Below are 12,804 nucleotides of genomic sequence, written 5' to 3'. Positions count from 1 at the left end.
TGAAATAAAGCGGGCTTCCTGGAAGCACTCCCTGGCCAGAGTCCAGGGAGGACTGCTCACGGAAGACAGGGTGGTCACAGGGCAGGAGCAAAGGGACACACTGACAAGCAGGCAGGTGCATGGCGGCAGGCAGGTGCATTGCGGGAGGCAGGCACCACCCCCAAGAGAAAACACCTCGATCCCGATAGACCCGACCCCAGGATGAGGACAGCCCAGGACGCTCCTGGGGACCAGCACAGGGGCCACGGCACCCGATGTGAGACCACAGCCAGGCCAGCCCCAGAGGAGGGAGGGGCGGGCACTCTGGAGGCAGCAGCCCCGCAGCCCCTCCACGACAGCCACCCCATCTGCGGAGCCAGCATCAGAGGCCACAGCACAGGCAGCAGCACAGCCCACAGCCGGCCGTACCTCGTGTTGGCGATCCGTTCCCTCCACTCCTCTGAGAGGAAGTCACCTCGTTCCAGCTAAGAAAGAAAGGAACACGTTTACTCACAGGCTTGCTTGGTTCAAACCCAGTCCCCGCAGCTGCTGTGAGAGACATGGAATGAGCTGGATCTCAGGGTGGGGAGGTGACCGTGGACAGCCAGTGGACAGCTCTGCAGAGGGCAGGGCCTGAACCCCAGCAGGAAGCAGCACCCACTCGGGACAGACAAGAGGATGGTGTCGATCCAGGTGAGGAGTCACAGTGCCATCTGCTTGACCAGCCAACCCTCTCTGCACGCTAGACTGTGTCCCCAGAAAAGCAGCATCACACAGGCCATCTGCAGACTCTACAGACATGAATGCATCTCTGTAGCCAGGAAGCCACTGGACCAACCATCCTGTCACTTGTCATCATCTACGAGGGCTGTGCCTGAAGAAGAGGTCGCCTCTACACAGCTTGCATTAGTCCATGTCTGCTGCACATCTGACCCCAACCTGCGGCCTGCCCCTTGGTCCTCACTCTGTCAGCACTGATGTCACTGAGGCCAGAGTGTGTTGAAGGGAAACAGGTTTTTTTTCTTTTGTCTTTCTTGGTTTTTCTATATAGGGTTTCTCTGTGTAGCCCTGGCTGTCCTGGAACTCGCTCTGTAGACCAGGCTGGCTTCGAACTCACAGAAATCCACCTGCCTAGGGAGTCCTGGGATTAAAGGTGTGCGCCACCACTGCCCAGTGGAAACAGCTTTTACCCTGAGTACCTGGAGCTATGACACTCAGAGACCCAAGCAATTTGGGTTTTGAGTTCTGCAGACCCCCCACCAGCTGTGGCACCAGGCATGAGCCCCAGGAAAAGAACAGTCCGCTCTACATGGAGATCATGGGATGGGAGGTTGTTTAGTTGTTGACAAAGCCCCAAAAGGCCGAGACATCCATGGACAGATGGACAGACGTATCCATGTGCTGGAAAGCTACTTGGCAATGAACGGGAGCAAAGATCCGATGCACAGCAGGCCACGCGGTGCGGGACACCACAGCAGGCAAACCGGCTGACTAGAAGTGGATTATGAGTACCGGAGGAGGAGGGAGACAGGGATGCCGACCACAGGTAACAGCAGAGGCCCACACTGGAGTCCCCATGAGGTGTGGAGTGGCAGAATAACAGGGCCACCGCCCCAACCCGCTAGGACAAGGCTGTCCTCTGCCAGGAGCAGCTACACAGCCTCCATCCTCCAGTGGACGGGCCTGGACTGGGGTGGCCTGAGCCCTGTGGGTCTAAACAGCCCAGCCCAGGCCAAGGCCCACCTCTCATCCACTCTAGCCCCGAGCGACCCTGACTCAGCTCTGCTATGCACCAGCCCAGCCTGGGGATGGGGACTCCAGCCGTCCTCCGGATGCAGGCCAGCACCTGGTCTAGCCTGGGCTCTGGGCTCCCGCTCTCCCCTAAGCTAAGCACTGCAGCAGAGCCCATGCCGCCATCCCCCTGCAGCGTGTTCTGAGACTCCTAGGAGCTCTGCTAGCCCTGAGGTCCTCCCTGGCTCTGCTGTGTGCTTGTGCTGCGGCCTCTGGAGCCCCGTCCAGGACAGACCTCACCCTGCAGCTGTGTCACGGGTGGGGCCGGCATCACTCCCACTGCAGGCCCCAGTGCTGTCCTGGCCAACCAGGCCACCCGGTCTGGGGGCCACTTAGCCATGCCATCTGCGTCTGTGACCAGGGACTCTCCAGTCCTGGCCATCTGGCCTGGGATGGAAGCCCAGGCCTGAAGCAAGGTGTCTACTGCTGTGCAGGAAATCTCCATACACTCGGCCCTGCGGGGAGCCCGCAGACAGGAAGTCCCCGAAACCGAGCGGAGATGCTGAGCCCTCCCGCCGCAGGAACAGGAGCAGAAAGGACGACGAGAGACGCGGTCACAGCAGCCGAGCTGCTGGGGAGGGAGGCTCAGGTCTACGGAGCCACCGGGAAGGACGCCGTCCAGCCTGCCCTGCTGCCTGCGGGCTGCGCAGCGCCCTCCACGGTCCCGGCCTCGTGAGCCGCCCCGCATGCTGGGCTGGGTCTTGGGGATGCAGCTCAGTCATTTCTGCTCCCGAGTTCTCCAGGCTGGGCTTTGTTGGTTCCCTATCTGGGAAATACTTGTTCACATCCGCAAGCAACAGTGTCACAGCTACACACACCCTCCAACATGGAAGAGGCAGGAGGGGAGGGGAGGGCCAGGAAAGGTCACCATGGATGAGCCCCAAGAGGCCATGGTCAGACATAGACTGAGCCAGTGCGAGAACCATCAACTCGGTCTGGCGTGCACAAGAGCGGAGGTGCCGAGGTCTGTGGACACAGCCTCAGACACGCCCCACGCGCACGCCTCGGCAGGACTGCCTGCCCATGGCGCACCTCAGCACAACCACCACCTACGGCAGGGATGCTTGGGCAAGTGCGGCCAGCATCTCGGGAGTCAGACTACTCTACCCTTTCCAGGGTCAGGGGTCAAAGGCCAGGTCCCCTCTGAGAAGAGGAACTGCGCATAAAGCTCTACAGCCCCGCTGCCAGGGTGATGGGAAGGCAGGGAGCAGCAGGAGGCACCACACAGAGGAGCAGGAGCCTGCCTGCCCAGGCTTGCTGAGGGAGGGCCCTTGGAGAAGGGGGAGGGCCGGCCCGGCTCCAGCCAGCCACTGGAGGGAGCACGTCGGCAGAGCTGGCTGGCCTGGCGCTGCGGCACTAGGCAGTTGGGGGCCAGGAAGGCTCCCCTGGCTTTTTTCCTGATGCTCAACAACAGAGGGCAGGCTCACGGCCTGCCCATCAAAGCTGTGGCGCTGCACCGCAGGCCAGGCAGGTGCCCGAAGGCTCCTGGACAAGGCTGGCGGTCACTCAAGGGGCTGTGGGAAGCCAGAGTGGACACGGAACGGCCAACAGTCGCTTTCTCTATCTCTGCTGCCAGGGTGCTTCTGATGGTCACCGAGCCCTCAACAACTGCCCTTGGCCTTAGCCCTGAGGCCTCTTGGGCCCAACAGTGACACCAGCCAACATGACAAACACCAGCCACACCACACCTTAAACCACAGGCCAGGTCATCCAACAATGACAAGCTGAGAAAAAAGAAGAGGAAATAAACAACCACCAGGAGGCCACTGGGGACCGGGCAGGGTCTTCCTGAAAGCTGTGCCCTTAGTCACCGAGATCTCTACGTGGGTGTGGAACCAACAGGCCCCACGAAAAGTGTGAAGAGTCATCATCACAGTTAATGAAGGAGGGCACAGAGTCTTGGGAATCAGGACCCATCTCCTGGGTCCCAGACACAGGTGTCAGGTGGGCCTCACTCCTAACAGGTTCCCAAGACCCTCAAGAGACTTTCCCCAAGAAAGCAGGCGTGAGCTGGGTTTATTGCAGGAAGGGGGACAGACGCAGAGCAAGGCAGAGCCATGGCCAGTGGATTCTGGCGCCCACAGCTCACAGGCACCACAGAAAGTCACTGCAGACTGCCTCTCCCGGCCAGCGCACAGGATGGCCTCACCCAATCAAGAACCCAAGGGCCCCAACCCTTAATGCTCCAAGCAATAGCGAGGGTGCAGCCCAGCGGGGCGCACTTGCCGGGCTGGAAGGCTGGGCTCGGTAGAGCTAAGCACTTACGGCCACAGCCCACGGTCAGCACAGGCTGTCTAGGGATGGTGCCCGGGCCAGGGGAGCAGGAAAGGCAGAGCTCAGCTGGGCTCTGCAGTCAGCTCCAGGGACTGTGCCCACAGAGGGCTAGGGTCACTGGTCAGGGCTGACTGGGGTCAGAAGAGGAGGGGAAAGGGGCTGGGCTGGGATGGAGGCCGCGGGCATGGAGCGATGGCACTCACTGTGTATTCTGCATGCTTTTTTCCATACCATTTCATCCACTTCCTGAACTCTCGGTCCATGGTCTGAGGGAAAGAAAGCACACAGCCTGTTACACACTCAGGGAGCCGAGGCGGGGAGGGTCCACAGGCCCTGCAGGATCACACTGGACAACACACTGGGAGCTGTCTACAGCAACACTGCTGTGGAACACAGGGGGAGGGGGGCACCCACAGGGGCCATGGGACAGTCACAGGTTCCCAACCCTCCAACAGAGCCCAAGATCATCCTCTGCAGCTCCAGCAAGAGCCTGAACCCCATCGCGGGAGGAACAGATTGAGGGCGCCCACAGGAAACGTGCGCCCTCTCAACTCCAGGAGGAGGTGGCCATGCTCGGCCAGCGGCAGGGCGTGCTCGTCATGAAGGTCTGCAGAGCCTGCCAGGGACACAGGCACTCTGCTGGGAGGTGCTGGCTGTCACAAACACAGAAACTCTTGGCCTGGAAGAGCCGCACCCAGACACGGAAGCCTGAGGCAGCGTGCCCGAGTCTGCTCACCTCCGCGTACTTGGCTGGGATGTCCGCTTTCTCCACTCCGTAGTGATGTTTACAGTTGGTGGCAGCAGCAACCTGAAGGACAACCTGCCCCACACCTTCAGCCGGAGAGACACAGGTCAGAGTCTGGGAGGCCTCCACAGAGACCCAGTGGCCTCAGCCACATGACAATGTCCCTTGGCATCAGAGGAGGTCATCAACGGCACAGACCTCCCAGCAAAGCTGTCTGTGCCACTCCACTACCCACAATGCCATCTGTGAAGCTGCAGCCTAGGGACGGCCGCACAAGGCTCTGCAGTCCCCGGAAAGGCGCGTCTTCACCTAAGTCACCCCTGGTCCTGCTGGGGCCACACAGCCATAGCCATCAGGCCAGCGAGCGAGCGCCCTGACCTAACGGATCTGCTAGAGGACGAGAACAAGGCGACAAGTTCAGAGCTGCAAACCCCAGCGACCGGCACCCGCTGGCCCTGTGCCGGGAAGCCGGGCCTGCCACACTGCTTCATGCCACTGAGGGTGGAGGCTCTGAAGATGAACCCCTCCACGTGGCAGCGCAGTTCCACATTTCGGATGGCACGCGCGCGCGCCACCTGACTGTCTACAGGGCAGTGTTTTCCACTAACGCAGCTCAGGAGCACAGGGCAGAGAAGCCAGGAGAGACACAGGGCCCGGCCAGGAGGCGCCCTCCACAGTTGGGTGGAGAGTGAGTCGCAAAGCTACAGTGCCTTGGGGAGGGAGGGCTCTGGGAGGTCAGGGACCCAGAAGGCTCGACCTTCAGGACTGGACCAGCAGCTTCGAAAGGAGTTGCAGGGAGTAGCTGGGCCTTTTCCAGCCTCTACCTCACCCCCCATGAGGTACAGGAGATAAGCCCTGTGCTGGGCAGTTTTATGTCAACCTGACACAAGCTAGAGTCATCCGAGAGGAGAGAGCCTCTATTGAGAAAATGCTCCCAGAAGATCAGGTTGCAGGCAGGCTTAGGGCACTGGGCATATTCTCATATTCTCTCTCTCTCTCTCTCTCTCTCTCTCTGGTCTTTTGTCTTTTTGGTTTTTCAAAACAGGGTTTCTCTGTAGCCCTGGCTGTCCTGGAACTCACTCTGTAGACCAGGCTGGCCTCAAACTCACAGAGATCCCCCTGCTTCTGCCTCCTGAGGCCTAGGATTAAAGGCATACACCATCACACCTGGCATATGTTCATAATTAGTGATTGATGGCCCCATTGTGGGTGGTGCCACCCCTGGGCTGTGGTCCTGGGTTCCGTAAGAAAGCAGGCTGAGACATGGGGAACAAGCAGTCAGCAGCTCCCTCCATGGCCTCTGCATCAGCTCCTGCTCCGGGGTCCTGCCCTGCTTGAGTTCCTGTCCTGTGTTCCTTCAGTGACGAACAGTGATGTGGAAGTGAGCCGGATAAACCCCTGCCTCCCCGACTAGCCTTTAGGTCATGGTGTTTCATCAGAGCAATAGTGACCCTAAGTAAGCCTTGCCCCAAGAAAAGCAGACACCATCAGATCCACCACAGCCAACCAGGCAGACAGCCCGGGCTCTGGGGAGTCCTGAGCAGGAGCACTGGTGGCTGAACCAGGCCCTCCCTGAGAAGCCAGCCCCTTGAGCTGCACTGAGCGCCAAGGACAGCTCGAGGGTCGCGCTACAAGACACTCACCACTGCCCAGGTCTACAAACAGGTCGTCCTCGGTCATCTTGATCTCGTCGATCATCTGGGCGACCAGGTCGAAGGAGGTCTCCCCGTACACCTCCGGGGAGAAGGGCTCGTAGTTGTTGAGCTTCTCGGGGTCGGTCACGGAGTGGTTGTACACCTGCTGCAGGATGTGCCGCAGGAGCCCATTGGAGGGCCGAGTGTTCAGCTTCATGGGCTGCGTGGTGCCCTTCCACTGGGGACAAGAGTGGACATGACCCACTACGTCCCACAGCAGCCAGCAGCACCTGCCTGACCCCCAAAACTTGAGAGGCTGAAGCAGGAAGAACATTGTCAGTCCAAGGCCAGCCTGGACTACACAGTAAGATCCTGTACCAAAACCCCCAAAGGTCCCCAGGTGAGGTGGCGCACACCTTTAATGCCAGCACTGGGGAAGCAGAAGCAGGCGGATCTCTGAGTGTGAGGCTATCCTGGCCTCTAGATCCAGATCCAGGACAGCCAGGGCTACACAGAGAAACCCCGTCTCAAAATAAACAAACGCAAAAAGTGGGGCTGGAGTGTGGCTCGGTGGTAAAGAGTGCACCCCAAAGACCACAGACAAAAGAACACAGCACTGTGAGTGCTCCTCCGAGTGCACAGAGCCGATTTGGCAGGCTAGGCTTCTGTGTCTGATCCCTCTGTGGTGATGATGGACTCTGCACCCTAGTCAACTTGCCCGAGGATCAGCCAGCCACGAGATTAGACTTAAGGTCAGGCGGTGGTGGCGCACACCCGTAATCCTGTCACTCGGGATCTGTGCCTTTGCTCGGGAAGCGCACGCGCCTGTAATCCCGGGAGTGATGTCTGCGCAGAGCAAGGCGCATGAGGAGACAGGAGCCCGCTCTCTTTAGCTGAGCATGGCGTAAACACTGGTGGATGCTGTTCTGCTTCCCTAACCTTTCAGCTTTCCTCTGATACCTGGCTCGGGTTGTTTTTTGTTTTTGTTTTCCTACACAGGGTTTCTCTGTGTAGCTTTGCACCTCTCCTGGATCTCACTCTGTAGACCAGGCTGGCCTCGAACTCAGAGATCCACCTGGCTCTGCCTCCCGAGTGCTGGGATTAAAGGCGGGCGCCACCACCGCCCGGCGGCTGGGTGGGTGGGGTGTTAAAAGACCATCTAGATTCCAACAACATCCCTCCACACCAACTCAGGCACTCCATTTAGGTTACTCACATGAAGGTGAACTCTGACTGGACCTTATAAGCCTCCTGGCCTAAGCCCAGCCCCAGGGTCCCAGGATCCACTCCAGGCTCCCTGGCAGGTATGTATCCTCCCAGAACAGACCTCAGACTCTCTAGCCTTGGGACGGGGTCTTTAACTCAAGTTCACAAGGAGACAAACGGTCTTAAAGAGCTGCGGACTCCCCGCGGCAGGGCCAGGCTGGCCCTGTGAGTACACCCTGCACACCCTGGCACTCACTCATCTACTCATCTGAGATACCAAATGGGAGGAGGGACTCCCTCGGGGAGAAGGAAGGCTCAACCCCTTAGTCTCATGGCGTGGACACTGCCGGCCACAGCACCGGGACAAGACGCGACAGGACAGGACAGGACAGCCCTGCTGAAGGGGCCGGGCCCCAAGCCTCTCGCTGCCCCACAGGAGGCCTAGTGAGCTGCTTCAGCTGGTGTCCCCATGGCACAGTGATGAAGAGCCACAAAGCCACGCTGTGCCAGCCCAGCGTCTGCACGGCCACGGCCTCCACAGGAGCGCTCCCACACCACAGAGCCCACAACGGCCAACGCCTGCTAAGATCTCCAATGCCGGAGATGCCTGTGCCTTCTAGAAAGACCACTCGGGGTGCTCAGCGGCCGAGCTCTGCGGTCTGCACCCAGCTGGTCAGCTTAGGTGGGCAGGCGGAAGACGGCGTCAGGAGGCTGTGGTGAGCAGTGCACCCCTCACACAGGAGGGCAGACTAAAGTAGTCAGAGTTCCGAAGCGGGCTGGCTGCCCGCACCCCTGCCTGCTGTAGCACACAGGGATGGCAGAGATGCACTGACCCCAGCTCCTCGCTTCACATGCTGCCGCTGACGGCCCGGCCTCCCCACGCCCCGGCCTCCCCAGCACTTTCACAGCCACCAGGAGCTCCTGGTGCTAGTCTGCCCGGGGGCCTGCAGCCGGCACCATGCACACCCACGGGGAGCGGCCAGAGCGGACAGCCGTGCAAGTGGGGAGCCACCTACCAGCTGGTGGATGCTGTCGATGGCTCGGTTGTACTTGTCACACAGCCTCTGCATGCTTTCGAAACTGAGAAAGAAAGGCGGGTGTGTCAGTGGGCTGCAATGTACCCAGCTTTCACAGATGCAGAGGGCTGGGCCAAGCCTCCAGGGAGGCTTGGGATTCCAGAACCACCTACACAGCAGGCCGCCAGAGGCTGCACCCTGCGACAGTGTCTGGCCCAGTCTGGTCCGGTCTGCATCCACTGCCTGCTCCATGAGCAGAGCACGTCACCATGAGGAGGAGCTCAGGAACAAGCTACGACAGAGACTGGGCTAGGGCTGTGGAGATGGCTCAGCAACTGAAATGCCTGCCGCCAAGTATGAGGTCCTGAGTTCGAGTCCTCAGAATCCACACAAGGCTGGACGGGGGGCAGACATCTGTGGTCCCCAGGCGTCTAAGACAGAAGGGGTGGGGTTAGCATGTGCAGCAGGGGAACAAGGGACTGTCTCAAATGAGGTGGAAGGTGGACAGCCACCAGGTTTCCCGGTCCCCCAGGAGGACAGGCCCTTACATGGAGACTGACAGACGTACCGGGCGGCCAGAGGCCCCGTCCCCTTCCTACATAGCCCTGCTTCAGAGCAGAACCCCCGTTGTCCAGCCCTCTCAACTGTAAGGACCACGAGAGAAAGCTGGCCCACACTCAGCCCTAACCTAATGAGCCCCAGGCAGCCAGGGCTACACTGGGAGTCCATCTCCAATGAGAAAAGAAAGCAGAATTGGGGCTGAAGAGGTTGCTCAGTGGTTAGAGCACTGGCTGCTCTCTCAGAGGATCGGGGTTGTGTTCTCAGCACTCACAGTGGCTCACCACCATCTGTACCTCCAGCTCCAGGGGATCCAACTCCCTCTTCTGGCCCTTGTGGGGCACTGCTCACACAGGGTACACAGACATACAAGCAGGCCAATGCTCACACTCAAAAATAAAAATAAATGAAATATTTTTTCTTTTTTCTTTCTTTCTTTTTTTCTTTTTGTTTTTGGTTTTGGTTTTTTCGAGACAGGGTTTCTCTGTGTAGCTTTGGTGCCTGTCCTGGATCTCACTCTATAGACCAGGCTGGTCTCGAACTCACAGGGATCCACCTGTCTCTGCCTCCCGAGTGCTGGGATTAAAGGCGTGCACCGCCGCCATCACCACCACCACCGCCTGGCCAAATACAATCTTTTAAAAAGCAACAAGCAGAGACAGTACCAAGGAGTGTGTGGGCAGTGGTGCCCGCCAGCCTCTGTATGCCAGGTCAGGAATCTGTAGCTCCTGAGACAGGCATGGGGCAGGACGGCTCAAATAGGGAAGACTCCTGGGCACTATGAGTGCCAGGTGAGGAACCTGCCTGATGCCATCATAAAGGCAGGAGTCATTATGCTTCACTGTTAAAAATGTTTCTATTTACTCTACGAGCTGAGTTGCTCTGTTTCCTGGAACCTGACCTTTCACAACCCATGGCCTTGGTTTAGGGTTTTGTGTGTGTGTGTGTGTGTGTGTGTGTGTGTGTGTGTGTGTTTGGTTTGTTTTTTAGAATGTTCTGACCCTCCCTGACCCTCCCTGATCACATGTTGATCACAATGATGATGGTTTTTAAGGTCTCTTTATAGTTCCTTATGGCCCCATTGTCTCCCTCTGTAAAACTACAAGTGATTTTACTCCTTAAAAGGGGCCCAAGAGGTGGATCCAGGGATGCTCTCTTTAACCTGACTTAGGAGGCAGCTGCTGGCCAGCTCTTGGGTGCACCCCAACAAAAATCTTATTCTCGCCGTTGAGATTAACCCAGGCAGAAGCGGCACGGTTCTGGGGACCCGGGGCCACTCTACTCCTTGCATGCCCAGGGAGGTTCGAAATGTCCAGAGCCCATAGGGAGCCCCAGGCTGGGGGAAGGGGCTCTGCGGCACTAATACACACAACAACTTCCTCCCCGTGTGAGGGAGTCACGTGATGCCCTAGCACCCCAGCATGCTCGGGAGGGACCCAGGCCAGCAGCAGCCACAGGCAGAGGCAAGGCTTCCCTGAACTGAAGGTGCTGAGGAGAGGCCATCACAGCGTGTGGTGACGACACACACAAGCCAAGCCCGAGCTACTGAGGGGCTGAGTCCCGGGGCCCACAAGTCTGAGATCAGGTTGAGTGAGTCAAGAAGGCCAACACTCCATCAGCAGGGCCCAGGGGTCCACATGCACGGCCAAAGTCAAGTCCCGGACGAGCTGCTAGGCTATGAACTCAAAGGCAATGAGACAGGGTCACCCCAGCTCCACAAGGACAGAGGCTCCTGCCCTGGCCCCCTGGCTGCCCCCCCCCCGTCTCTCACACAGCGGAAAGGCAGGCTTCTGTGCCCTGTGGGTCCAGAGAGGGGCCTGCAACACAGGAGCTCACACCAGACGCCAGTCATGGGGGACAGAGGCCCACCCAGGGGACTGGCCCAGGGTCACCAAGGCTGACCAGCATCAGGAGCCCTTTCTAGTGATGAGGTCAGGGGTCAAGCAAAGCTTTGCAGGCAGAGTCCAGAAGGAGCAGGCTCTGAGCAGGAGGTAAACAAACCCTCTCGTCAACACTCCAGGGATGCCGTCTCTTCTCCACCCACTCAGTCCAGGAGCAGAGATGCTGGGCAGGGACAGAGACCCTACCGCCTCACCCACACCTACCTAGTCGGAGCCAAGGGCTCCCCCACCAACCCTGCTCCTTTCCTATGTACCAATTCAAGGTTGTTCAGAGTGGAGTTCCCAGGGATGGCCTCACTCCACCATCAGACAGACTTTTCTGGAAGCTTTACACAGATGGCTGGCAAGGTGTGGACCATCAGGCGGTAAGCCAAGAGCCCACTCACCCCCTTCCTGCTCACCTTTTGGTGTCATAGTCGATGAGAACGTAGTTCTCCATGGCCAGCTTGAGATCCGGGATTTCCTCACAGACCCACCTGAAATGGAACACACAGCTTCTGCTGGTCTAAGCCCCACTCTGGGGGGCAGCGGGGGCTACTGCATACTGTGAACTGACAAGCTACTGAGAAATCACATGGATTTTACGAGGCCAAGGTCAAACAGTGCTGGGATGTGGAAAAGAACCAAATTCATTTGTTATGGTAAAAAGTAAAATATCAGCCAGGCTTGGTGGCACACGCCAGTCATCCCAGCAATGGTGGGTGGGCTGAGGCACGAAGACTTCAAATTCTAGGCTAGACTGGGCTCCAATAATGGGGCCTTTCCCAGAAAAAAGAAAAGAAAGCCGGGAGATGGCACACGCCTTTAATCCCAGCACTCGAGGGGGCAGAGTTCAAGGCCAGCCTGGTCTACAGAGCTAGATCTGGGACAGGTACCAAAACCACACAGAGAAACCCTACAGAGAACCAACTCCACAAAGGCGTCCTCTGACCCCTCCCCCATGTGCACGTGTACACACACAGATACATCACCTACACACAAACACAGAAACAAAACAACTCTCGAGGAGAAGCTGGGTTTGGCAGAAAGATCAGGGGTTCAAGGCCACCCAAGGCTACATTGTTATGTTCAAGATCAGCCTGGGATATACCAGATAGTAAAATTTAATTATTAATTTATCGATTTATCTATCTATCTATCTATCTATTTATTTATTTATTTATTTATTTATTTATTTTGAGGCAAGGTCTCTCTACATAGTCCTGACTGTCCTAGAACTGACGATGTAGACCAAGCTGTAGACTAGGCTGGCCTCAAACTCAAGAGATGCTCCTGCCTCTGCCTCCCAAGTTTTAGGATTAAAGATCTGTGTGCCACCATGCCCAGCAGTAAAATAAAATTGTTAAGAATTAGAAAAAAAAAAGGGGGGGGGTCCTACATTGAAAGTTACAGAAGGCTGCAATGGCAAAGAGCACCTAGGAAAAAGCCCGTTCCCTAACAATGACATCTTCCATGCTCCCCAAATTCTTCCTCTATTCACCCCTGAATCACGTCAGTCCCCAGAGGCTGCCTCTGTCTGTGGCCACATAATTATTGCCGTGTGTGGGATGGCGTGGACCCAGGCGCAGGTGCACAGGTCAGGACCTCAGGTGCCGGCCCTGACCTTCCACTTGACCACCCCCTGCTGGCCACGGCCTGCAGGCAGCTGGCTGCCCGAGCTCCCGGACCCATGCTCCCGTGTCTGGTAGGCGCTCTAGGGT

At 58.0% G+C, this 12,804-nt stretch overlaps 1 protein-coding gene across 5 annotated transcripts in view; it reads right to left on the bottom strand.

The window, feature by feature from the left end:
• The window catches only part of Dot1l (DOT1 like histone lysine methyltransferase), a 41,346-nt gene that overhangs the window by 16,511 nt on the left and 12,031 nt on the right, over positions 1-12,804 (bottom strand). For all 5 annotated transcript variants that reach the window (XR_005089779.1, XR_005089776.1, XR_005089777.1 and 2 more), the window contains exons 3-8: positions 11,506-11,580; positions 8,646-8,709; positions 6,433-6,661; positions 4,781-4,875; positions 4,248-4,310; positions 409-464 (exon numbers count right to left, since the gene is read on the bottom strand). Coding sequence is in view for 1 of the 5 variants with exons in the window: in XM_037198185.1 (XP_037054080.1) it covers positions 409-464; positions 4,248-4,310; positions 4,781-4,875; positions 6,433-6,661; positions 8,646-8,709; positions 11,506-11,580 (582 nt within the window). In the remaining 4 variants the exon portion in view is untranslated. The remainder of the gene's footprint in view (positions 1-408; positions 465-4,247; positions 4,311-4,780; positions 4,876-6,432; positions 6,662-8,645; positions 8,710-11,505; positions 11,581-12,804) is intronic.

Source organism: Peromyscus leucopus, chromosome 22 (genome assembly GCF_004664715.2).
Source record: "Peromyscus leucopus breed LL Stock chromosome 22, UCI_PerLeu_2.1, whole genome shotgun sequence".
Classification (NCBI taxonomy): domain Eukaryota; kingdom Metazoa; phylum Chordata; class Mammalia; order Rodentia; family Cricetidae; genus Peromyscus; species Peromyscus leucopus.
The sequence above is the reverse complement of the archived record's forward strand: the minus strand, read 5'-3'. Positions and strand labels throughout refer to the sequence as shown.